This window comes from Leucoraja erinacea, chromosome 17 (genome assembly GCF_028641065.1).
Source record: "Leucoraja erinacea ecotype New England chromosome 17, Leri_hhj_1, whole genome shotgun sequence".
Lineage (NCBI taxonomy): Eukaryota > Metazoa > Chordata > Chondrichthyes > Rajiformes > Rajidae > Leucoraja > Leucoraja erinaceus.
In genome coordinates, this window is record NC_073393.1 from 34418979 (window position 1) to 34446836 (window position 27858).

Below are 27858 nucleotides of genomic sequence, written 5' to 3' on the forward strand. Positions count from 1 at the left end.
ATCTACAGGTCACAGAGGGGTTGGTGTGAGAGCTGGTGCCATGGGAGAGTTGGTGTTACATATTTTCCAGCTGTTCAGGGTGAACTGGGCAGGTATGCTGCTGGTACGTTGTACTCGCTGCCACTGAGTGAACGCGTGGGAAGGGGAAGGGTGGAGTTCCTCAGCCACGGGGCGGGCTCTCTCTGTCGCCACTCCGCTATAAGAGGAGCTTCTGGTCCTTTAGGAACAGTTCTGTCAATATCGGTTCCCTTTCACTTCAGTCCCCGCTGCTCCTCTCTCTCCCTCTCTGTCTCTCTGTCGCCGGCATGGCTGATCCGCACCGTACTCGTACTCGGGGGAGCCGGCACAGTCGGCTCGGGCATCGTTAAAGTTCTGCTGGAGAAAGGTAAGGGGCCGAATAGCCCGCTACATATAGACCGAGGGAGAGACCTGTGCTTCACTTCGCAACTTATTCCGTGCTCACTCCAGTTCCAATGAGTGATTGAATAACAGATACAGCAGAGTCCACGCCGACCACCCGTTTACATCCCCTATGTTGTCCCACTTTCTAATTCACTTCCCCGCACACTCGGGGCAATTAGCAAAAAGTCAATTAACCTACAAACCTGCTCGACTTTGGGATGTGGGAGGAAACTGACATCTCTTTTTCTAATTATCTTTTGCACTAATGCCTTGTTTTCCCACACATTTTATTTTGAGTGTTGTAGAATGCTGTGTAATTGTATGTATAATATGTTTATAGTCTATGTATATGTTTATAGTCTATGTATAATTGACGTGTGTGTGTGTGTGGGTCTATATGCATGATCGACACAGAATGCTGGAGTAACTCGCTGGACTGGCAGCATCTCTGACGAGAAGGAATGGGTGACCCTTCTACACGCCGGGTCTCGACCCGAAACGCCACCCATTCCACTTCTCCAGAGATGCTGCCGGTCCCGCCCAGTTGCTCCAGCATTTCGTGTCTATCTTCGGTGTAAATCAGCATCTACAGTTCCTTCCTACACATTATGTGATGTTGATGTAAGGATGGATTTCATAGCACCTGTCCTCACCGCACTTGGGCATATGACCATAAACTCGACTTGCCTAACCATGTAAGCAAAACGTTACATAATGATTTAACAAAAAAAAACAACCCAATAATTAGTGCATTAATGTAAAGTGACATTCCAACGAATGTGAAATAATAAATGGAGGACACACACACACACACACACACACACACAGGCCAATCGGCCCGTATGGTTTTGCCAGCCATTTAACAGAGGCTGGTAACTTCCCGCCCTGTATTTTACCCAGTCTGTGTTGAAGCAGGGCAGGCGGACAGACCCAGAGGGAGAGCGGCTTTAAACGGGCAGGCACAGAGGCACATTGCCTCTCCCCAAATGCCCCAGTTTCAAGCTTGTATCTAAGTCATTTGGGGGACTGGTCTTTTTTTTTAAATAAAAAAAAATTAAAACCTTTCGGATCTGACCAGCTCGTTGTAAAAGCAAATCAGTCTTCGTTCCCAAGATAGACTCAAAATGCTGGAGTAACTCAGCGGGACAGGCAGCATCTCTGAAGAGCAGGAGTGGGTGACGTTTTGGGTCGAGACCCCTTCTACAAACTGAGTCTTCGTTCCCCTTTGGTCCTTGTGGCTGAAGAAGGGTCTCGACCTGAAACGTCACCCGCTCCTTCTCGCCAGAAATGCTGTCTGTCCCGCTGAGTTACTCCAGCATTGTGTATCTATCTTCGCTTTAAACCAGCATCTGCAGTTCTTTCCTACATTCGTGACAATTACTTTGCGCCTTTGATCTTTGGCACCTTTGCCAATGGACATGGATTCACTCCATCGGGTAATTTAATTATTTCGAACACCACTGAAATCTCACCTGTCCAGTGCTCTACAACGCTCCCAGATTCCTGGCTTTCCCGATATAGCTCAAGTCACTGGCTGCCGAGAATCAGTCATCGCTGCACGCTAATGTCGCAATTACCCGCGTTAATAAGTTATATGATAGTCGTGCTAGCCCATTCCATCCACCCATATCACAGGATGGGCCGAGTTTAACACAAGTAAAAACAATGTCTGGAATTTTACTAAGCTTGATCGAGACAATGGAAGTGATATTCAGTTGACACCCCCTTCATTAAGGCGCAGTAATTCCTGTGTCATTATTCGAGTTCGAGTTATTTGGCATTAACCTCGTGTAACGAATTTGGTTGTGACGTTCATGGAGCTTTTACAGATTACAAAGGTTTCCCTTCTCACCTGACCAGTTTCTGAATAACTATGTATCAACTTATCACGCAGTGACTGGACTTTGCTAGGTTGCAATCATTACAAACTTAAACACCAGTCAACTTCCAAATTCAATTAACCAGTTGTTCATAAAACACGACAAGGTGCGTGTTTGATTTTATTTGCTATTTACCCAATCATCAGCCAATAATGACAATACTTCAGGCCATGTATGCCCATTGTAATTTAATTTACAGTCCACGAAGAGAAAAACTACCGCCGCCGATGACCGAGAAATATATTTTCTCTCTCATTATTATTATTATTATTATTATTATTATTATTATTATTGCATTAATCATACGTGTTGCCTACGGAAGGATTCCGAGTGCTGAAGATGCAAAATAACTCCCTGCCTGGGACTGTCATTCAATAGATTAATGCAAAGTGCTGGGGTAACCGCGGGCCAGGGAGCTTCATGGATTGGACCCCACATTAGAACCAACACGAAACGTCGCCTATCCACGTCCTCCAGAGATGTTGCCTGCTCGGCTGATCGTTACCTAAGCACTTTGTGTCTTTTTGTAAACCAGCATCTGCAGTCCCCTGTCTCTAATCGATTGGTGCTCTGGAAATAGACGAGTGAAGTGGTAGATAGATGGAATTTGCCTTTTGTTTTCTTTTTTCATTCATACAACGCGATTGACATTGGGCTAACCGTTATTGCCCACCAGAAAACATTGGTCACCTCTGAAAGGCTTGCTCAGCTAATTCAGAAGGCTACTCAGATTCAACTATGTTCAAAATATTGGTCACTTGGCCCCTCGACTGGTTTCTTCCTCTGAGGGATCTGAATCATGGTGACTATTACAGACACCAGGTCTTGTTTCTTTTTTTTTTTTTTTAATTTTTATTAGAAGTACGGTAAATTACAATACTACACAACACATATATCTTAATACATTTTTTGTACCGCTTCTTTTTTTTTTGAGCTTTAAGAAAAAGATAGAAGTAAGGAAAGTAAAGAAAGTGCGCAAGAGTCGTGAAGTGCAAGAGTGTTGGGAAAAGAAAGCCCCTTAGAAAAGAAGTTAGAGAAGGAAGTAAAGTGAGAAAATAGACCCTAGAAAAGAAAGAAAAAGAAAATAGGAACAATCGCTCTATTATAACATTAAACTCCGCAGAAAGGGGACTACCAACCAAGTCTGTTTTTGTTGTTTTACCTCCCGTTATCAGGTCCTGATACCATTTATTTATTTATTTATTTATTTTAATTACTATTGCACCTCATACTTGTAATAGGTCCAGAAACATAGACCACGTCTTTTGGAATTGGTCTGCTTTACCTGCTAAGAGGAATCTCATCTCTTCCAGATGTAATGTTTCAAACATATTTGATATCCACATTTTTATTGTTGGTGTGGGCGCATTTTTCCAGAATTTAAGTATAAGCTTTTTTCCCATTATTAGCCCGTAATTAAATAAATTCTTCTGAAACACGTTTAGTTCAGGGTTACCTTCCGATATTCCAAAGATAATCCATTCTGGTTTTGGTACCAGTTTTATTTTGATTAATTTTGAAAAAATATCAAATATTTCATACCAGAATTTTTGGATTTTTGTACAAAAAACAAAAGAGTGCGCTATGGTAGCTTCTTGACACAGGCATTTATCACAGATTGGTGAAACATTAGGGAAGATTTTATTTAATTTAGTTTTTGAATAATATAATCTATTTAATGTTTTAAATTGGATGAGCGTATGTCGTACGTTGATCGAACATTTATGCACCTGTAGTAAATGATTATCCCAGCTCTCTTTTGAGATTTTTATAGCTAATTCTTGTTCCCAACCAGGTCTTGTTTCTCTCTCATATAGGAAGGAACTGCAGATGCTGGTTTAAATCGAAAGTAGATACAAAATGCTTGAGTAACTCAGCAGGACAGGCAGCATCTCTGGGGAGAAGGGGTGACGTTTCGGGTCTTTACTCGGTCACCCATTCCTTTTCCCCAGAGATGCTGCCTGTCCTGCTGAGTTACTCCAGCATTTTGTGCCTACCATGTTTCTCTCTCTCCATATTTATTGAAATAACTGATTTCAAATTCACAAACTGCCTTGGAACGTTTGTCTCTGAATTATGAACGCAGTTCACTGGGTTACCATTCTGGCAATACACTGTCCCCTTGCTTTAACGAGCCAGTGTCTTTTTAAACGTAACCAATTTCACCCCTGCTACTATCTTTCCTCAAAGTCTTTTCACTATTTTCTTTCCACCTTACCAGGCAGTGAAGATTCAATGTGATGTAAAAGTATAAAACCTTGGCACTGAAATATAGCATGTTCGGAATGCACATTGCCATGAAATCTCGGGAGGAAGGTCCTGAGTGTATTGTTATGATAGGTTAAGGAATGGCTGAGAGGAGGAAGATTGAACTTTATTGCCTTCCATCACAGTGAGGAATGTGGAATCCACTGTGGTGGATGTTTATGTTAACCTATACGTTGTTGTGTATCTTGTTGCTTTTCACTTAGTATGGCTGTATGGTAACTCAAACTTCACTGTACCGTAACTGGTACATGTGGCAATTAACTGACCTTGAAACCTTGAAAGGCAAACAAAAGCCGGCACGCACTTGATATGTTTACAAAAAGCTTGTTGGTTGAGTTTTAGAATTGTCATGGGTGAACCAGGTAATGATTGCGATTGAAATAAACCACCTTGCATTTTCAAGCATCAATCATTGTAACAGTTGCAGGAAAGGCTGGTGCATTATGATTAGGAGAGAGTGTACGCAAAGAGAGAGAAATGCAGAAGATAGACACAAAAAGCTGGAGTAAAGCCAAGGGTGTTCCACGAGCTCTGTGAGTAACACTGAGCAACACAGTTGTTTGAGAAAATACTGTCTTTAGTTTGTTCTAAAGTTTAAGTTCATTACGACCTGGGAGAAGAAGTTGGCTTGGTTTCCGAACCAGATTTTATTCCATTGACACCTCCTGTGTGAACATTTGGCTGCCAGCTCTCGGTGTGTGGTGAAGGAGTGTTAACAGGATCTGGGCAGGTAGAGTAGGAATCTGGGGGTCCCCAACATTTTTCTTTGGTTGGGATTGGTGGGAGCTTGCTGAGGTTCCTGAAAAGCAATTGTGTTCAATGCAATTGTATGTTGCTCATTTGTATTTATCAATTGTCTTTATCAATCATGAAAAGGCAAATTGAGATCCTCAATGGAATGGACTATAATCCTCCCGTGCAATGGTTTTGAATGAAATCAAAATCTAACTAAGTATGTAAATTTTTTTTTTTTTAAATGATGAAAGACTAAAAGGTGCCAGTGTCCAGAGGGAGTTGGGAAGAGTCATAGTCATACAATGTGGAAGCATTTGCCCACATCGAGCAACATGTCTCATCTACAAGTCCCAATATTGTGCATTTAACCCATATCCTTTTCAACCTGTCCTATCCACGTACCCGTCTAATTGCTTCTTAAATGTTGTGATAGACCTTGACTCAACTACTTCCTCCAGCAGCTAGTTCCATACACTCTTTGTGTGAGAAAGTTGCCCCTCCGATTCTTATAAAATGTTTCCCCCTACACCTTAAAGTTATGCCCTCAGGTTCTCGATTTCCCCCACTCTGGGCATGGGACTCTGTGCGTCTACCTGATCTATTCCTGTCATGATTTCATACGCCTCTATAAGATCACCCCTCATCTTCCTGCAATCCAGGGAATAGGGTCCCAGTCTGCTCAAACTCACCTTATAGCTCAGGCCCTTGTGTCCTTGTAAATCTTCTCTGCCCCCTTTCCAACTTGACACCATATTTTCTATAACATGGTACTCAGAATTGAACACAATACTCTAAATGCGGCCTCACCAACATCTTATATAACTGCAACATGACCTCCCAACTTCTATACTCAATACTCTGACTGATGAAACACAATGTGCCAAAAGCCTTTTTGACTACTTTATCTACCTGTAACGCCACCCTCAAGGAACTCTGTGCCTGCACTTTTAGATCCCTCTGCTCTACAACGCCAACCAGAGCTCTAGGGTTCACTGTGAAGGTCCTCCTGCGCATGTTAGACTTTGCAAAATGCAATACCTCGCATTTCTCTGTATTACATTTCATCAACCATTCCTCATCCACCTGCCAACTGATCAAGATCCTGCTGTAATTTTTGACAACCATTTTCACTATCTGCAATACCACCCACTCTAATATCATCAGCAAACTTGCTAATCTTGCCATGTACATTCTCAGCACATTCATTGATATAATGACAAATAATAATGGGCCCAGCACCGAACGCTGAGGCACATTACTAGTCACAGGTCTCCAGTCCGGGAAGAAACCTTCCACCCTCTGCTTTCTTCCATGAAGCCAATTCTATCCTTTCAGCTATCTCCCCTTGGATTCCATGCAATCAAACCTTCCAGAGCAGCCTACCTTGTGGAACCTTGTTGAATGCTTTGCTGAAATCCATATATACAACATCTACAACTCTGCCCTTATCGACCTTTTTGGTCACATCTTCAAAAAACTCAATCAGATTTGCGAGGCATGACCACCCACATACAAAATCATGTTGACGATCCCTGCTCAGCCCTTGTCCATCTAAATGCATGTGTGCCCTATCCCTCAGAATACCTTCCTGTAACTTTCCAACTACAGATGTTAAGCTCACTGGCCTACAGTTCCCAACCCTTTCCCTGCAGCCCTTCTTGAATAGAGGCACAACCTTTGCCACCTTCCAGTCTTCCGACACCTCCCTTGTATTTATCTAGTTTCCCGCAGTGTTCTTGGATATATCTGATATGGCCTGGGAGATTTGTCTACCTTCATAGGCTTCAGAACCTTCCGCACCTCTTCGACTGTAATACTGACTACTCACAAGACACTTCCATTGACTAGCCTTCTCCCATTTGGGGCCCTCTACCTATTGCAGGAGAAAACTCTCCTGAACACTTTTGGTCAATATTGGTAAAGTTAAAATCCTCTAGTACGACAATCTTATTTGACCTGCAGCTGTCTGCAATCTCCTGGCATATTTGTTCTTCTACTTCCCGTGGAATATTTGGGGGCCTGCAGTAGACACCCCCAGCAAGGTGATCATCCTTTTCTCGTTCCCCAGCCCCACTCGTATAGCCCCACTAGATGAACTGGCTGTAACGTCACCTGTGATCACTGTCGTGACATCCTCCTTAACCAATAACGCAACATCTTTTACCCTCACTCTTGTCTCGCCCGAAGCACCTGTATCCTGGAACATTGAGATGCCAGTCCTGCCCCTCTCATAATCTGTTGAATAGGAATGCTAAAATGCAGGCATTTAGCATGGTAAAAGCATTAGGCTTTACTGCAAAAGGATTAGGGTTCAACAGCAGAGACAACTCACTCCAAATATGCTAGGGCCTGGTGAGAGCAAATTGTTAGGTCCTGGTAAGTATCAATCTGGTCTACCTAAGGAAGGAAAAGATTCACCAGATGGTTTTCCAGTGACAGTGGCTTTGTTGAGATGGTTCTATTGAAGTGCATACATTTCTTATTGGGCTTGCAGGGAGAACGCAGGATAATATTTCCCTGACAACTAAAATCAAAAGAAAGTCAGCCATTCAGGATATAGATGAGAAGATTCTTCAGCAAGAGGATGATGCCTTTGTGGAATTCCTGCCCAAGTAGTGCTGTAAAGAATCAGCATAATCTCACTGACTGATGGAACAGGTCTGAAGGGCTGAGTGGTCTCCTCCTTATTCTTCTGCTTTGTCTCCAAGATGGATTTGTACACAATCCAACGGTTTTGTGGCCATCCATCAATTTCACTAGCGTTTTTTATTACAAATTGCATTTGATTAGTTGGATTTAAGTTTATCTATTGCCAAGGAGTTCTATGACTTGGACTCTTCTCTCTGGGTGATTCATGGGTCAACTAATAAGATCACTAATGATCTTAAGTGCACTAGAATACGAGTAACCGTGACCATCAAAATAGTCTGCCTGAAGAAGGGTCTCGACCCGAAACGTCACCCATTCCTTCCATCCAGAGATGCTGCCTGTCCCGCTGAGTTATGCCCCTGTCCCACTTAGGAAACCTGAACGTAAACCTCTGGAGACTTTGCGCCCCACCCCAAGGTTTCTGCGTGGTTCCCGGAGGTTGCAGGTGGTTGCCGGAGGTTGCAGGTAGTAGAAGCAGGTAGGGAGACTGACAAAAACCTCCGGGAACCGCGCTGAAACCTTGGGTGGGGTGCAAAGTCTCCAGAGGTTTCCGTTCAGGTTTCCTAAGTGGGACAGGGGCATTACTCCAGCATCTTGTGTCTATCTCCGGTGTAAACCAGCATCTGCAGTTCCTTCCTACACACTTTCTAGAATCTATTTTGTTGAAAAAATGTCTCTGTAACTCCAGGTTGACCACCCAAGCAGTGAGGATGGAGATTTGTACCATTCAATTGAGTTCACTTATGAGCGCTTTCATCAGTGGGTTGAATCTGTGCTACGTGACATCCTTAACAAACACACTATAGTGATTGAAGTTTATCAGCTGGAATAAAATGTTGTTACAGTTGCAGACTAATTTTTGTATGAATCCATTAACTGATATGCAGCTGACGTCTAACGCATTCGTGACAAGTAGTTGAGTTCGATTTGTCTGTTTCTGTTCGGTTATCACATATTTGTTCATATTCACAATTACCATAAAGTGTCATCATCATCACAGGGTTGCTGACTAGTATTTTCTTAACCACTGTGTCTAGTTTGTCTGTACAAAGAAATGTACTTATGCAGCAACTTCCACGCCCTTGGTGCATCACACACTCCTTTGTGTAAATTTCCTTTGATATTTTTACCATTATTATAAAGTCAACAGATGCAACAAGCCATAAGACCATCAAACACATGAGCAGAATTTGGCCATTCAGTACATCGAGTCTGGTCCGCTATTCAATCTTGGCTGATCTATTATTCCCACTCAACCCCATTCCCCTGCCTTCTCCTCATAAACTTTGACACCTCTACTAATCAAGAACCTCTCTATCACTTCTTTAAAAATACCCAATGTCTTTGCCTCCACAGCCGGCAGGGGGAATGAATTCCACAGATTCACTGCCCTTTGACTAAATAAATTAGGACAGAATGCCTTTTATATACAGCTCAGTCTCTCAAAATGAAAATGACCAGCAAATCGATTTTGGAGTGGATGCAGTCCAGGCCACCCTCACTAAATTATATGTTGAATTTAATCACAAAACTCTAAAGTGAGGCAATGGTGATTCCTCTTATCTCACCCACCTTCTGAAGAGCATTGCTGTGGCACATGGACTAGATTTGAATTTTTTTTTTTTAAATCTTTTTTAGGCTTCCGTGTGGCAGTGATATCCAGAGATGCAGCCCGATTAGAGAAGGTGAAAAATTTTGTTCCAGCCACGACAAGATCCAGGCTTTTTACACTGGTTGGAGATGTAGGTAAGGTACCCTTGCATTAACTCAAGCTACTCTTCTTTGCATTCATTGGAAAGGGAAAAATTGGCATTAATAAACAACATGAATCAAATGGTCAAAGAGCATTGTCGAAGTGTGAATATGGATTAGTTTTGAATCTCCTTTGAGATACTGATAAGATTGAGGTTGAATGGAGGGGAGACTCATTTGGGTCTCAAATGTTGGAACTCGAACGTTGGCAAATCCAGTTTCTGAAGTTTGTAATCGCCACATAAAAACAGCATCCACTTTTGTATTGTACAGCAGACAAAACACTGTCCTAAATATACACAAGAACATGCTGTCTTTTTACCTGCTGGGATCTTAAGCAGAGCGTTGGAGAGGCCAGAGTTGTAAACTCCAACTTTGGAAATAGGACTGGACGTGTAATGATCACTTTAGCATATGTTGGTCGTGTCGTGGCGTGACTCGTGCCTTTATTTGCATCACTGGTTTTTAATCAGCTGCCTGAATTGGTTCCAGGTTCCGAAGAGGGTGCGGAAGCAGCAAAAAGCGCAGTGCTGAAGGCTGTTGGGACGGTGACCGATATTGTGTCATCCCTCGGCTTCAGCTGGTGGCAGGGTGGACCCCCCCACACTCAGACACTCGAAGAACTCAATCGGGTAAGTGGCAGAGATCTTTGGTTTGGTTCAATTTATTATTTCTCGTTGCGTGCTATCCAGTCAGCGAAAGGACTATGAAGGAAAGAACTACAAATGCTGGTTTAAACCGAAGATAGACACAAAAGGGGTCTCGACCCGATACGGAACCTATTCCTTTTCCCCACAGATGCTGTCTGACCCGCTGAGTTACTCCAGCTTTTTGTGTCTATCTTCAACGAAAAGACTATTCAGATCCACCATCGATTTTCCAGTAACTGGAATCTCCTTTAATCTGGACAAAATTACGAGAGAGCATTTGAACCCCTCTCCTCCCCCCCCCTCCCTGGAAGCCCCCCCTGAGAATGTGGCATCTAGGCTGGGTGGGGCAGCTGAGCCGATCTCAACCTCAGTGGGACTTCTGCAACGGACAACAGGTCAATTTGCTCCCTGCAGCTGGGGCACTGAAACTCCAGCCTGGCTGGAGCCGGCAGATCCGTTTCCCATAGCCGACTTCTGAGGCCAAATTTGCAGGCTGGTATCTCGGCTACCCGGCAGCCTTGGTAGACTGTCCTGGTATCGACGGACTCCTCTCAGAAGCCATGACCTCTGTTAATCCGGCAAAACGGATAGTCCAGAAAGCCTCTGGAACCAAAGGTGCTGGAAAAACGGCAGTGGACCTGTACATGATTACAATCAAGCAATCCACAGTGTACAGACAACAGACACAGGATAATGGGAAGATAAACTTCAGTAAAGACTGATTAAAGATAGTCTGAAGGTCTCCAATGAGGTAGATGGTAGGTCAGAACCGCACACAAGTTGGTGATAGGATCACCTACTTCAAACTAGCTTCTAACGAAGGCTTTGAGCAGCATTGCATTTTATAATCTTAAAATATGCTTAAAATGCTTGTGATTACATTAATCTGTCTCTCAAGAAAACCAGTCAGTACTTTCATAAATGTTGGTTAAATGAAGGATTTTTTTTAGATAATATCAAGACTCTAGATTTTTTTACATGATTATATGAAACAGTTAAAGTACATAAATGTCTGACTTTATGAACCTTGTGCAGTGTTGTAGGTAGTTTGACGTCAGCAGTACCCTTATTTATTAACAAGACCGTTTTTGAACCTACATTTTGAACACATGCCATTTTAAAATATGCATGTTTGCAGCGTAAGACTGCAGGGCTGCTTGACTGCTCTTGCCTTTGTTGTTCAGCAGATCTTTAGCAATTGGAAAATTTCCCCTTTAATTGCATCTGGACTTTTGAAAATAGTAATTGTAATAGATGTCTTATTCATGTACCTTTGTCAATGGCCCAGAGACTTTAAAACCAAAATCCATGTTTTGGGGATCTGGGCATCATTGGCAAGATCAACATTGATTGTGTGTCTCTTATTGTACTCGTGGGGGTGGTTGGGAGCAGCAACTTGATTCGCTGCAGTCCTTCTGACGAAGGTTCTCCCAATATAAGACTTAGTGCCATGCTCATGATTAAACATGAACATTTATGTAATTAATTGCAATACTCTGTTCCTTTCATCTTAGGAATGGTTTTTACATTTTGTGACTCATTCTCTCTGAAGAACATGGAAATGTTCCATGATTTTCAAAGTAATGAGCATTGGCATTCATTTACATAATGTTTGTGTTTGACTGTATAAGGTCTCCCTGGGTTACAAACGGCCTGCCTTGTGGAAACCTGAATTTACATCATTTCTCCCATACATTTTTAAACCATTTTTTAAGCTAACAATAATTACATATTTCAAGGGAATCAGTAATAACTGGAAACATATATATTCCATTAGTTTAATTATGGATAGTGTTAGAGTGATTATGGAATGGAATGAAAGGATTATTGTTAATGCTTATAGAGCGCTTACAATATGTGATTCTGTGAAATGACGTTTCTATCTTAAAGAAAAATCGTCAAACTGACCATTTCCAGGAATGGATCTCACTGTAGACTGGGAGCTGCCTGCTTGGTTTAGTTGGCAATTTTGTTACTCTGAAGAATAGCTAAGTGGCAATAGAGCCAAACGGGAGTAGTGAGGCGTATATTTTGCAGAGTTACAGGGGGAAATGGAAAATGGACTAATGGGAATGCTCTGCTGTGAGCTGGCATAGATTTGATAGGTTGAATGGCCTCTTTCTATGTCTAAAGTAATATTTCATCATCTACCTCGATCTCTTGTTTGCTCCAGACATAATTTTACCTTTGTCCACCCATCTGCTAATCAAAAATCCCTCTCACCAGTCTGAAGAAGGGTCTCGACCTGAAATGACACCTATTCTTTTTCTTCAGAGCTACTGACTGACCCGCTGAATTACTCCAGTTTTTTGTGTCTATCCCCTCTCTCCTTTATCTACCTATCCCTAGCCAGGTTTTGTTCTGCCCTGGCTTCTTTTCTCCTGACACCCCCTCCCACCAGAGTTGCTGCCTGACCCGCTGGGTTATTCCCGAACTTTGTGTTTCACTCAAAATTCCAGCGTCTCCAGTCATTGTGTCACCAGCCCAACATCTGGCATTTAATTGAAATTTGCATCTTTGTCCCAAAATTCCATTTTATTGCACAACAACTACACGCAGGGTTTCGAAATAAAGTATGGCCTTAATTTTTTATCTTGTGGAAAGAATTGTGGTATTGTCTTATTAGATTGAAGGCAAGTACTTCAGGCACATAATCCTGTTTGGGAGAAGAAGTCGTTGGTTTTTTTTATATTAACCTAGAAGGCCAATTACCTCGATGTTCACAGCATAGGTAAGATAGACAGTCAGTGCCTTTTTCATCCAGGATAAAATGCTAAATACTAGAGGGCGTAGCTTTAAGGTGAGAGGGGGAAAGTTTAACAGAGATGTGTTTGCTTAGAGTGGTAGGTGCCTGGAACATGCAGTCAGAGGTGATGATACCCAGGAAGTGTTTTCATAGGCACATGCAGGGAATGGGGGGGAGGGCAGATTTTGTGGGACAAAGCCTGTGTTGTACTATTCTATGTAGGAAGGAACTGCAGATGCTGGTTTAAACTGAAGATGGACACACAAAGCTGGAGTAATTCAGTGGGTCAGACAGCATCTCTGGAGAAAAGGAATGGGTGACGTTTCAGGTCGAGACCCTTCTTCAGACTGAGACTCGGGAAAGGGAAACAAGAGATATAGACGGTGATGTAGAGAGATATGGAACAGATGAATGAAAGATATGCAAACAAGCATCTAGGCCACACCTAACTATGGCCTGTTTCCTTTACCATCGTTACTTTTTTGCATATATTTCATTTATTTGACTCCCTGACTCTCAATCTGAAGAACAGTCTCAAACCGAAATGTCTCCTATTCCTTTTTTCCAGTGATGCTGTCTGACCCTCTGAGTTACTCCAGCTTTTTGTGTTCTATCTTTTTGCCGTTCTATGTTCTATTCTATACCTTGACTGGAAGATTTTTGTTTGGTTCCTTCTTCTGTTGCTTGATAGAGTTTGCCTAGTGCGTAAACATCAACGTACTCCCCCAGCTCCAGCCTCCAGGTAGATTGACTCATTTATCATCAGTGGTTAGGTTTCTGGGCAGGTAAAGCAGACTTGGCTGCAATATCTGCAGTTCCCTCGCTCCATTCTAACTGTACCTAACCACCACCCACTCACATTTCACACAGGGGTTTAACTTTGTCCACCTCCCCAGCACCCTCTGATTAATTGTAGCAATTTAGATTTTTTTAAATCATGAAGAAATCTTCTCCTCAGTTACGGCATGTAGCTTTAAGTCAGAACTTGTATCAGAACGTTGCAGCAGCCTGAATAAGTTGCCACGGTGTTAATCATTGTATTGTGTGCTCCAGGTCCTGAACACCCTGTTGCTAAGTACTTTCACATCCTGGAAGGCATTCTTTCCGCTGGTTAAAGATAACCCCCAGGGATCATATACATTTATAACTGGTGAGTAGACAACAATGGCGTGTGGTGATGTTTTTGACAAATAAATAATATCACAAATTCCTTCATTTCTAAAAAGTGTATTGTTTTCAGTCTGAAGAAGGTTTTCGACCCAACACGTTGTCTATTTCCTTCGCTCCATAGATGCTGCCTTACCTGCTAAGTTTCTCCAGCACTTATGTCTACCTCCTATTGTTTTCACTTCTGCTTTTGAACATCTAATTGCGCAGTCCCTTCTGGCGATTGCTAAATGGCAGAGGCACAATTTTCCATGACTTGTAGTCAGCGGACATATATATATAGATCAATTAAATTAGTTACTGGACAGATGTATGATAGGAAAGTTTTAGATGATATTGGCCAAATGCTGACAAATACGAATCGGCCAAAATGGAATAAGGTGGGCTGAAAGGCCTGTTTTCTTGATGTGTGGATCTATGACTCTACTCATGTAAGCAATGTTTTCTATGATTTCATTATCAAAGTCTGAGACAGATACAGAACAGAAACAGACACTTTAACCCACTGAGTCCATGCTGACCATCAACAACCAGTTGTGCTATTCATACATTAATCATGGTCCATTAACCATGGTACATTAACCAACACTGGTCATTTAAAAATAAATTGGATAGGCATATGGATGAGAAGGGAATGGAGGGTTACGGTATGAGTGCAGGCAGGTGGGACTAAGGGAAAAAAAGTTGTTCGGCACGGACTTGTAGGGCCGAGATGGCCTGTTTCCGTGCTGTAATTGTTATATGGTTATATGGTTATACATTCCCATCAAATGTCCCCTGATGCTACATCCTACCTACATTCTATGGCGAGTTCTGGTGGACAATTAACCTATCAACCTGCACAATTTTGGGATATGGTAGGAAACGAAAACATCCAGTGGAAACCCTCAGTCACAGGGAGAACATGCAAACGCCACACATTAGCACCTGAGGTCAGGATTGAACCTGGGTCTTAAGTGCTGTGAGACAACATCTCCAACTCCAACACCTCTGTGCTGACCTTCAAATTTCAATCTTTTAATCTATGTGTGATTTCAATTTCCAAATCAATCAATCCAATAGTATCTGAATCCCAAACAATGCCAATATAATCTTCCAATAACTTATACTTTATTCTAATTCTGGTAAGTAAACAATGTATGGAAAGCAGCGATAATGAAGTGCATCAGTTTTCCATCAATATTCCACAGGTTAATGGTTCCCTACTCACAGCGACCCTAGGAATGGTGAAACCCGTGGTCTTATTTTATTCCTTTCGAAAAATGTATTACTTGAAAAAAGCTGCATTGGTTTATCTGTACATATTGATGACTGGATCTTACGGATCGATCTTTTCCCTACCCATCCCCTTCCACCCAAATCCCTCGCTCTGCCACATTTTAGCCTTCTTCTCTACTTATCTAACACACTTTTGTCTCCTTTTCATCTCTGGCCCTTGTCCACCCATCTGAACATCAAACCTATCCCCTTCACCTGGATCCACCTATCACTCGCCATGCATTGTCCCGCTCCCACCTCTTTTCCCCCTTCTACACTCAGTCTGAAGAAGAGTTGTCATCTGTCCAATTCCTGCACCATCGCTGCCTGCCCTGCTGAGTTGCTTCAGCACTTCGTATTTTACTCAAGATCCCAGCGTCTGCAGTTCCTTGTGTCTCCAAACCAACACTGGTCATTTTTGTTTACATTGTACTGCACCAAATCTATAGTGATCAGGAACTGTACTCCAGTGTATTGTCATAGAAATATGGTCATAGTTCATCGAGGATTAAGTCCCACCTCGCCCTCAACAATGCCATCTAAAATTAATACCATATGAACAAGGTTAGCTAGAATATGTCCATCTTGTTCTTTGCAACAGCAGAAAGGTTTGGTACCTCCTTAACATTTTGATTGCACTAATCAACTGTATAAGGTCTGATCTTAAAATGGAAGGGAACTTCAGTCATTTGGCACACAAGACCATCCTGACGTTTGGCAAATGGATTGGGTATACACGGTATATGCAAACGACTGGTATACTTGTTCAAACAAGGGTAGAACGTATAACAGCCCATTACTTTTACACCATTTTTGCTATACTCTTGGATGTAATTGTCTCACATTTGATTGTTGGGAAGTTTTTGGAGTTGGAAATGAGCTATGACTTTTGCAGGCATTTATTTAAAGACTTTTCTTTCTCACCAAGATGCGGGTTGTGTTACTGCTGAATGGAACAGTTTACCTTTTTGGTATCTATTATCACCATTGAGCAGCAAAAGAGAATGCTATATTCATAGAACATAGAGTAGTACAGCACAGGAACAGGTCAAATGTGTAGGAGGGAACTGCAGGTTTTGTTCTTTTCTTTTTTTGTTCTTTTTTTTCTTAATAGCTTGATTGGAGTAGTTTTATTTGAATTGTCTGTTTAGTTTATTTTATTGAATTTTGCATTTGTCAATGGTGAAGAATGGGGGTAGGACTTGACAAGCATAGACTTCTTCCTATCCCTTTTCGAACGAGTCTAATGTGTATTATGTTGAAATTGGCTTTTGATTTTTTAATTTATGTATGTACATATATGTTATGTATATGTGTATGTGTGTATATGTGGATATGTATGTATGTATATATGTATATGTGTGTATGTATTTATGTATATGTATATATATAATTTTCCTTTTATTTATTCATTTTCATCTTTTCTTTTCTTCTTTTTTTTTAATCGTTCGAAATAAAGATATCATTCATTCATTCATTCATTCATAAAGGTGTTGGTTTACACTGAAGATAGACACAAAATGCTGGAGTAACTCAGGCAGTATCTCTGGATAGAAGGAATGGGTGATGTTTTGATAGAGACCCTTCTTCAGACAGCGACAGGCCCATCAGCCCACAATGTTCAGGCTGAACATGATGCCAGCTTAAACTAATTTTTCCTGCCTGCACATGATCCGTATCCCTCTATTCCCTGCATATCCATGTGCCTATCAGTTCAACCTGCAGATTCTGGCGTCATTTTAAGTTACTTTTGTGTTTCACTTCACTTATTTGAATCATTTTAAGATTCAAATGGATCCCAGTTTTTGAAGGGGATTGGCAGCAGGTAAACTTTCTAAACTAGTTTAGACATGATAAATGCAAGACTAAACGGAAAGATAGGCACTAGTTTTCAATTCTAATTTGGTAACGCCCCTTGGTAAAAGCATACTTAAGGAAAGGGTGTATGTCTGTTAATGCTCTAATTTTTCTTTGGACAATTGAATATCAAGCCCTTTAATCTTCATGGTCTTAGTCATTAGAAAAGCAAATCACAATGGTTAATGAAAACTGTAAACTAAACAGTGTTTTACCATGATGCATGCCTGTGAATGTTTAAATCGTGCTGTCAGGCAATGTGCCAGTTTGGCCTCTGGGTATTCTTTCCAAGTTGAATGCAGTAGCAAGCAAAGAATCAGGGCAAATGGAGCAAGTCAACTGTTTTCTGCACCATATTAATCTGCACCATTTTTCTTGCACCAAAAGATATGTTTCCACCCCAAGTTGTACAGGATGAAATGTGAGACACTTGAAATGGTAGAAGGGAAATGTCACTATTCAACGAGTAACCTCACAGCTAAGATATATTCACGAAGTGAGGAACTCATTGAAACATACAGAATAGTAAAAGGCTTTGGATTGAGTGGATGTGGGAGGGTCTCAGACTAGAGGTCATGGGCTCAGAATTAAAGGTCGTTCTTTTAGGAAGGATTTGAGGAGGAATTTCTTTAGTCAGAGGGTGGTGAATCTGTGGAATTCATTGCCACAGGCGGCTGTGGAGGCCGAGTCAATGGATATTTTTAAGGCAGAGATAGATAGATCTTTGATTAGTATGGGTGTCAGTGGTTATGGGGAGAAGGCAGGAGGGAGAGATAGAACAGCCATGATTGAATGGCAGGGTAGACTTGATGGGGCCGAATGGTCATGATCTACTCTGATCTGCTTCCCCTGACTGTAAGAAGTGTGTTCAGTCTGCAAATTTAGTTTGCCTTGTTGCAGGTTGAAATTTCCAAGCTGTTTTCTTTACAATTAGAGATTTACAATTAGATAGGGCTCTTAAAGATAGCAGAGTCAGGGGATATTGGGAGAAGGCAGGAACGGGGTACTGATTGGGGATGATCAGTCATGATCACATTGAATTGCGGTGCTGGCTCGAAGGGCTGACCTATTGCCTATTATCTATAATTAACACAAGACATGTTGCCCTCTAAATAGACAATGGACAATAGGTGCAGGAGTAGGCCATTCAGTCCTTCGAGCCAGCACCGCCATTCAATGTGATCATGGCTGATCATCCCCAATCAGTACCCCGTTCCTGCCTTCTCCCCATATCCTCTGACTCCGCTATCTTTAAGAGCCCTATCTAGCTCTCTCTTGAAAGTATCCAGAGAACCGGCCTCCACCGCCCTCTGTGGCAGAGAATTCCACAGACTCACAACTCTCTGTGTGAAAAAGTGTTTCCTTATCTCCGTTCTAAACGGCTTACCCCTTATTCTTAAACTGTGGCCCTTGGTTCTGGACTCCCCCAACATCGGGAACATGTTTCCTGCCTCTAGCGTGTTCAAACCCTTAATAATCGTATATGTTTCAATATGTTTCTCATCCTTCTAAATTCCAGAGTATACAAGCCCAGCCGCTCCATTCTCTCAGCATATGACAGTCCCGCCATCCTGGGAAATAACCTTGTAAACCTACACTGCACTCCCTCAATAGCAAGAATGTCCTTCCTCAAATTAGGGGACCAAAACTGCACACAATACTCCAGATGTGATCACACTATGGCCCTATACAACTGCAGAAGGACCTCTTTGCTCCTATACTCAACTCCTCTTGTTGTGAAGGCCAACATGCCATTCGCTTTCTTCATGCCTGGTTCAATTAAATACCACAGCAAGCCAAGAGGAATACATTGGTTATGCTACCACTTGCAGAGCACCGCACCTTTGCGGTTGGAGCTCCTAGACTGTGGAACAGCATCCCTCTTCCCATCAGAACTGCCCCCTCCATCGACTCCTTTGAGTCGAGACTTAAAACTCATTTCTATTCCCAAGCCTTTCTTGACGTCCACTGAGCGAGGGCTATATGTATGTGGTGATGTTTGTATTTAATCCATGAACCACTGTTGTATAACATTAGTACCTCCACCAATGTAAAGCACTTTGGCCAGTGAGAGTTGTTTTTTAAATGTGCTATATAAATAAAAGTGACTTGACTTGACTATCTTTTGGGGCTATTGCTTTGCAAGGAGGTATACCAGTGTGGGTTGGAGAGTTGAGAGAAATATCACTTGTGTCAGATAATTCACAACGACTTGATATGCAGAAATGAAACGTCAGGTTTTGTTCTTGAGTGTAAATATATAGTAATTCATCTGCTAACTTTTCCAATGGTGTCATTTGTGAATTAAATCCACTTTGGACAAAAAGATTCTTGGTTGCAAAAAAATAATCAATCTGTCCTTTTCCCCTGTTTGTTTTGTTAAGGCATCTTGTTGCATTTTTTTGCATTGCATGAGGTCCATGACATTAATATCTCTAGATTGCTTCTGCAGATGCAATCTCGGACGGTGGTCACGCACATCTAGGGGAAATCATCCAAACTATTTATGATAAAGAAAAATATAACGCCGACATCAATAACCATGATCTGACATTCTCTTTATATTGTATAGATTCTGCTTTAACTTAAAGTAGCAGTTATAGCATTTTAAATGATTTCATATTTAACACAATTCATCAATGATCTTAGCCAATATTTTGGCGAGGTACAGACTTGAAATAGATTTTTTTTTAACCGCGATATACATTGTATGTCACGTGCAAATTGTGGTATGTGTGAATACTACTGCTTCAGACTGAATGTGACAGGGATGTTAAAGTTACACTGAAACCTGAAGGTAGATTCAAATGCTTTCCTGGCGATCTCCACAGAATGCTCTGATTTTTACTCATTCACTTGCCGTAATTCCACTTGTCCAATTCCACTTACGTCACTTTGAACTGCAGATGCTGGTTTAAACCGAAGATAGACACAAAATGCTGGAGTAACTCAGCAGGACGGGCAGCATCTCAGGAGAGAAGGAATCGGTGACGTTTTGGGTCGAGATCCTTCTTCGGACTGGATGCTGCCTGTCCTGCTGAGTTACTCCAGTATTTTGTGTCTATCTATATTAGCGTGGAATTTGGATCATATATTAACTCGTGTGTGTGTGTTCACATTTATTTGAAAAAAAAATTCAATTTCGACTGAAGTAGGTAGTGCAACCAAGCATTTTTGAATGAAATTATGACATTGATTGGGGAAATTCAGTAGTGATTAAGTTTAGCATGCCTAATCATTTCCTAGCATCAAGTGTTACATCGCATGGTGCCCTGTTTTCGCATAAATTTGAGATGAAAGCACCAAACATGAAATATTATGGAAAGCCTCAACAAAACTTAGAATAAGTTGGTTTTGTTTGCAAACTGGGAGATCTGACTGAACAGCTTCAGAACTTAAACACTTCCCACAGTCTACAGGGTGTGTATAAGCTATCGGGGAGATTTCTTTCTACCATTTTGCTGTTGAGATGCTTATAAAATGGATGCTCAGAGGTGGTACCTACAGCAGTGATCCATTATTAGACAAGTCACCGTGGCCATGGCTGGTCACTTAGATTGGGTCAAGAACCCAATCTAAGTGTCCATTAGTGAAGAGCCGTCTTCAAGTCTTCAAATACTCATTTGCAGGAGACGCAAGGAATGGCAGGTGAAAGCAAATTGTTGGAATGACTCAATGGGTCAGGCAGGACATGGATAGGCAACGATTCAGTTGGGGACCCTTCTTCACACTCGTATCAATTCCAGGCCTACACTTTCTAAGGCTGTCATCAATGAGATCTGCCACGTTCTGTGGCAAGACCGTTCGTTAGCCATGCTGAGAAAGACACAACGGGCTGGAGTAACTCAGCTGGTCAGGCAGCACCTCTGGATGCATCCACCCTTGCTGTCAAAGATGGACTCCTTACCCGTATCCCCTCTGCTCACACTCCCCCTCCCCCAGACACAACTTCAACAGGTAGAGAGTTCCTCGTGTAGTTGTCACAAACTTGGTCCTTCTGTTTATTTATTTATTCTGATCAGCCATAGCTGCAAGGTACTACTGTATCTGAGGAATAACTGAAACGCCTCCGGTTGATACGTTGCAGCCGAGGATGAACATATCAGTGCACTGCCGGCTGAGATATTAAGTGCAGAGTGAAACGGTTCATTTAACTCTTGCCCTGTTGCTTGCCCCACATGTGCAGGTGGAGCAGGGGAGCGACTGTTGATGCCTGGAACGGGTTTCTTGACCCTCGGAGCTGCGGGAGCCCTTGCCTTCTGCCAGGTTGTTAGAGAGGAGTACCCTGATGTCCCCTGCAAGCTGAACGAGGTAAAGGTTTTGATTAAAATAAAGCTATTAGTGGTGGTCAGAGGAAATAAAATGTAGGAATGGGACGGCACGGTGGCGCAGCGGTAGAATTGCTGCCTTACAGCGCTTGCAGCACCGGAGGCCTGGGATCGATCCTCACCACGGGTGATGTCTGTACGGAGTTTGTACGTTCTCCCCATGACCGCGTGGGTTTTCTCCAAGATCTTCGGTTTCCTTCCACACTCCAAAGTGGTACAGGTTTGTAGGTTAATGGGCTTGGTGTATGTGCAAATTGTCACATGTTTGTGTAGGATATTGGGGGTCGCTGGTTGGTGTGGACTCGGTGGACTGAGTAGGTATGTTACAAAACCTACCTGAATCGTGGCTGAGCATCTGCCCCACCCCTTGTGTGTGATTTTGGAGCTGTTTGGAGGGGGCGGGTTTAAAACCCGATTTTTACTAGGCTGTTCCAATCGCAGATGTTCAGCCTAGTAAATCATTAACGGAGAATCGCTGCAAGACCCGGTCCCAAAAGCTATTATTAGTTTTATAGGCCTCGAATAGTAGATTTAATAAATTTAAAAACTCTCGTTCAATTCGCAAGCTTTCGCAGCCCCAGGGTTTTATAAAGCAAACAATTAAAGGTATGTACCTTATTTTTACATTAAATGGGGCATGTATATAACCCTATAATTATAATTATCTATAACGAATAGCTCATTTTGGGCTTTTTATATCCCGCCGTATTTTTCTCGGCATTTGAGGGCACTAATCTAGCGCGCTGTCAACATTCTAAACCTGCGCGTTCACAGAAACCCACTAGAAAACCGATTTAAATGGGCATTTATTTACAGCAAATGAACACTAAATTCCTTCCATTTGGCCTATAAATTAATGTAAATTAGATATAAAAATCATGTTATATTGTGAATTATTTGTGAATAATCTTTGGACACTTAGGCTATTTAAAAATGTTAATCTTTCCTTAAGAAATGTGCTTTTGACTGTCAACGATCACAGCTTTTTTGTAATGCCCATTGAAAATCAATAGGGAACAAGATGCTAATTTCCGAGTATGAAAATGGTCATAACTTTTTTAATACTTGAGATATGAAAGTGAATTAGGTGTCAAATTAAACTTATTGTTATGCTTTATCTGATGGGATAAATTGCAGACTTGATTTTTTTAATCTCAAAATTTTGTAACATTGCTAGACTGAGGGCCTGTTTCCGCTCTGTATCTCTTAAACTAAACAAGGAACTGCAGATGCTGGTTAATACACAAAAGGACGCAAAGTGTTTCAGCAGGTCAAGCAGCATCTCTGGAGAACATGGATAGGTGATGTTTCAGTCGAGTCCGAAGAAGTGTCTTGACCCAAAATGTCCCCCTTTCCATGTTCTCCAGAGATGCTGCCTGACCTGCTGAGTTACCTACTGAGCACTTTGTGTCCTTTCTGAGAAAAAAATACAGATACCGCACATGAACAGGCCCTTTGGCTCACCAATTCCACGCTGACTAGCCATCATCCCGAACATTATCACTATCCTACATTATTAGGGGCAACTTACAATTTTTACCAAAGCCAATTGACCAACAAACGTGTCAATTTTTGGAGTGTGGATGGAAACCGGAGCACCCAGAGAAAACGCATGTGGTCACAGGGGGAACATACAAGTTCTGTACAGACAGCGCCTTTAGTCAGGAATGAACCTGGGTGTCTGATGCTCCAAAGAAGTAGCTTCAGTGTGACACCATGACGCCACTCTAAATATTACATTGCAGCAAGATGGCTTTCTGTACAGATTTTATGATCAATAATGATTTAAATGGAAAATAAAACCTGTGTATCTTGGATTATTTAGTTTTACATTTGAGCTCTCTCACCTGTCTCGCATGAGAAATATCACTTTACAGCCATTAAAGATGACAGATTTGATTTTTGGATTTTAACATCAACTTCACATTCTTAATGTAGCCTCCCAATATTGATAAAGGCTTTATACAAACTATTGTTATGTTGAACGTAAACTGACAATATTAAATGTGGATGCAGATTTGCGCTGAAGACAGACACAAAATGCTGGAGTAATTCAGCGGGACAGGCAAAATCTCTGGAGAGAAGAAATGGGTGACGTTTCAGGTCGAGATCCTTCTCCAGACTCTGATCCGAGTCTGACTGAAGAAGGGTCCCGACCCGAAACGTCATCCATTCTTCCTCTCCAGAGATGCTGCCTGACCTGCTGAGTTACTCCAGCATTTTGTGTCTATCTTCAATCTTAAATGTGGATCCTGGCAGTGTGTTGAATCTGGCATGAATACATAAATGCTGGAAACTGAATGCCTGCTTTTAAGATCAGATGGATTTTAATAATCTATTCAATCATATTTCTGATATAGATGATTATTTTTTTATGTTGTGATAAAATGAAAAATCGATTGATTAGTAATCTCAGTGGATGCAAATTCTTGTTGTTCCACTGGCAGGTGAAGTTCAACATGGGTGTGGCAACTCCTGATCGGATGGCTCCTGGATTCGTCAATCACATGGATGTCGGTGAAGCACTAGCCACTATTTTGGAGAAGTCATCTGCTTCCCATCACGTGTTTTGTGTAAATACCCCAGCTGAGCTCAAAACCCTGATTGTGGAAGGGAAAGTTTGAAAGTAAAGACTCTACAAGCCTGTGGACCAAATCAGCATTCTGTATTGCATGTATAGTTTATTTTAATTTGACAGTCCTTTAACTCTCCAGTGGTGTGCACTTTACTATAGAAACCAGTGATGTGTCCATCCATGCATGCGCTGATCCTTGCAGTAACACTAAACCAGATTAAGATTCAAAGTTATCTTGGTTTTGTTGAATGCCTTAATATAGCACTTAGAATAAGCAATTTGGCCTCACTAGTTCTTGCTAGCATTTGTCCTTCACCTGAGCTTCAACCTATATTTCCTCCTCTACGTCTATGAAGGGTCCCGACATGAATCATCGCCGATCCATGTATTCTGGAGATGCTGCCTGACCTGCTGAGTTCCTCCAGCAGTTTATGGTTTTTACCCCCTTACACCCTCTTAACATGCTTGCCCAGCCCCCCTGAGATGGATGCATACAAATCTTATCAGCCCTATGGTAATGAGCTCTATTTTCTCACCAGTCTTTGGGCTCAGAAGCAATTTTGAGTTTTCCATTGTCTTTCTTGGAGATGGTCTTCCATGGATCATCTCTGGATAGACTGTCCGCATCCAACAAATTAAATTGTTTTCTCTGCATCTACTCAGTTCAAAACCTGCATTGTGTTAAAAACCTCTGTCAGGCCACAATTTCCTTTATCATGTATCGATACACTGTAAATGGCTCGATTGTAATCATGCATTGTCTTTCTGCTGAATGGATAGCACGCAACAAAAGCTTTTCACTGTACCTCGGTACACGTGACAATAAACAAAACTAAATTCAGCCATTTCTCGAGCAAAGTGGCCCTATCATCAGTTTAGATATGTTTGCAGTCTAACCTTCACTTGTTGGTTACAGTTTCAGCAGTTTCATTTACACATTTACAAACTTTCAAAGGAGTTAAAGCTGGATCTGGGCTGTACACTGACAGAGTAGTGAAGAAATGGCCTCATCGATCTATTGTTGAACAGTGATTTGTTTTTGCTGAAAACAACTATATTCTTCAGTAACAAATGCATTGTTATCTTCACATTGAGTATCTGCATTTCAAATCCTGCAACATCAGATCATCAGGTTGAAATTGAAGACTAGACTGTATTTGCCACAGCTAAATGGAAGAATATTCACTGCAATGCCTGGAGTATTTACAATTCTTGTGTTGCATTTACTCGTTCATTGGATAGTGCAGGAACACAGTAAAGCCATATTCAATATCATTTTTAGTCTTGATCACAAGTAAGTAAGTAAGTAAGTAAGTTTATTGGCCAAGTATTCACATACAAGGAATTTGCCTTTGTGCTCCGCCCACAAGTAACAAGGATGCTTGAGCAGGGAGTCATTCATTTGTTCATTGTGCCAACAAGTATTGGCTGTTACTGAGAAGACAGTTTGCAACAATGTACCCATTGGTCCATGTATTCTGGAGATGCTGCCTGACCTGCTGAGTTCCTCCAGCAGTTTGGTTTTTATCCCCTTTGCCTTCTTAATATGCTTGTCTAGCCTCCCTTCAGTCTGAAGAAGGGTCTCGACCCAAAACGTCACCCATTCCTCTCCAGAGCAGCTGCCTGTCCGGCTGAGTTTCTCCCAGCATTTTGTGTCCATCTCCCTGAGAAGGATCCATACAAATCTCTTCAGCCCTGTTTTCAGTTGAAAAACATGACACGGGTGTGGATATCCTCCAAACTTATCTTATCCAAGAATCTTTGGCACTTAAGGTGTGCGTGTATATTACACTTACCAGAAAACAGTCTAAAGTAAAGGGCTGATTTGCTTAACTAACAATAGTCTTAAATATTACATAATAGTCTTACAGGATTAATTGGAGAGTATACATGTTTTATCCTGAATCATTTCCGTTCACACAATACTTAAAATGATGAGAAACTATCTTTGGACCACAAAGTCACAAGGATAGTTTGCAATGTGTCATAAAATGGACCATGCAAATATGTATAATTTGCATGACTTCAAATAACTTAGAACAAGTTTCATAAGAACTTTTAGTTTACAGCAAAACAAGTCAATCACTATAGTTACCACCAGAATCCAATTAAAATCCATAGTTTTAATTTCGTTAAAAAACCTGATCGTTTAGGCAGGTGGGTTGAGGATGGTTGATGGAATTTAATAAAGAGAATTGTTACGTGTTGCATTTTGGGGGGCACTAACATGGGCAAAACCTATACAGTGAATGGTAGGGCTCTGGGGAGTGTTGTAGAGCAGAGGGATCTAGGAGTTCAGGTACATAGTTCATTGAAAGTGGCATACATGTTGGTAGGGTGGTCAAATTGGCTTATGGCACATTGGCTTTCATTAGTCAAAGCTTTGAGTGTAGAAGTTGGGAGGTCATGTTGCGGTTGTTGGTGAGGCCGCATTTAGAGGATTGTGTTCAGTTTTGTGAACTACATTATAGGAAAGATGTTGTCAAGCTGGAAAAGGTTGCAGAGAAAATGTACAAAAATGTTGCCGGGACACGAGGTTGAGCAGGCTAGGACTCTATTCGTTGGAGCGCAGGAGGGTGAGGGGTGATCTTATAGAGGTGTATAAAATCATGAGATGAATAGATTGGGTAGACCCACAGAACCCCTTGCCCAGAGTAGGGGAATCGAGAACCAGAGGACATAAGTTTAAGGTGAGGGGGAAAGATTTAAAAGAAACCTGAGGGGTAACTTTTACACGTAAAGGATGGCAGGTGTATGGAACATGCTGCTGGAGGAGGTAGCTGAGGCCAGTACTATCGCAATGCTTAAGAAATATTTAGAAAGTTACATAGATGGGACAGGTTTAAAAGGATATGGACCAAATGCAGGCGGGTTGGACTAGTGTAGATGGGACATGTTGGCATGTGTGGGCAAGTTGGGCCGAAACGCCTGTTTCCATGCTGGAAGACTGTGACTCTAACAACACAATTAATAATTCTAGTATTGACATCAGTATAGCCAACTTGGTTTGAGAACTGGAGGCACGAGAGAGTGCAGATCCTGGAACAAAAATCAAGCTGCTGGAGGATTTTAGGTTTCAAGCAGCATTTAGCCACGAGAGACTCTCCATTTCCTTTGACAAATGTTGCCTGACCTACTGATTCCGTCCAGTGGCTCATTTTTTAAAATGTGAGAATGGGCAGTTACAGGCGTCACTGGATCAATACTATTTCAAATATGTAAGCAATCCACACTATATTATTGTTCGTGATGCTCCTAAAATAAATCAATGGCCACTTTCTGTCCACAATTAGAAAGGACATTTGTTCTTTAGAAGCTTCAATTCTGTTAGGGCACATCTTTCCTTGCAGTAGTTTGTATTTGTGGTACTGAAGTAAGCTGCCCGCTTCTTTGGGCAAACTGTAGGACTTTAGCCATTTGCCAACCTTACTGAGTAATTTTAACCAGCATTACATAGTCATTACAGTCGGTCAGTAACTAATCCAACTGTAGTTTGGTATTTTTCATTAATATTTCTTATGTGAATTTTTTATTGTAAATTGATGTGTCAATTTTTTTGCATGATTTAATAAATATAAATGTTTGTTCTAAA

General features: G+C 41.6%; 1 protein-coding gene across 1 annotated transcript; it reads left to right on the top strand.

The window, feature by feature from the left end:
* si:dkey-238o13.4 (uncharacterized protein LOC560780 homolog) lies at positions 1-27858 on the top strand (the record flags this gene model as incomplete). Its single annotated transcript, XM_055648954.1, has 6 exons — positions 1-385; positions 9573-9680; positions 10179-10318; positions 14136-14232; positions 21550-21674; positions 24139-27858. Coding segments are annotated over 6 exons (1032 nt in total), but the record flags the coding sequence as incomplete, so codon positions are not given.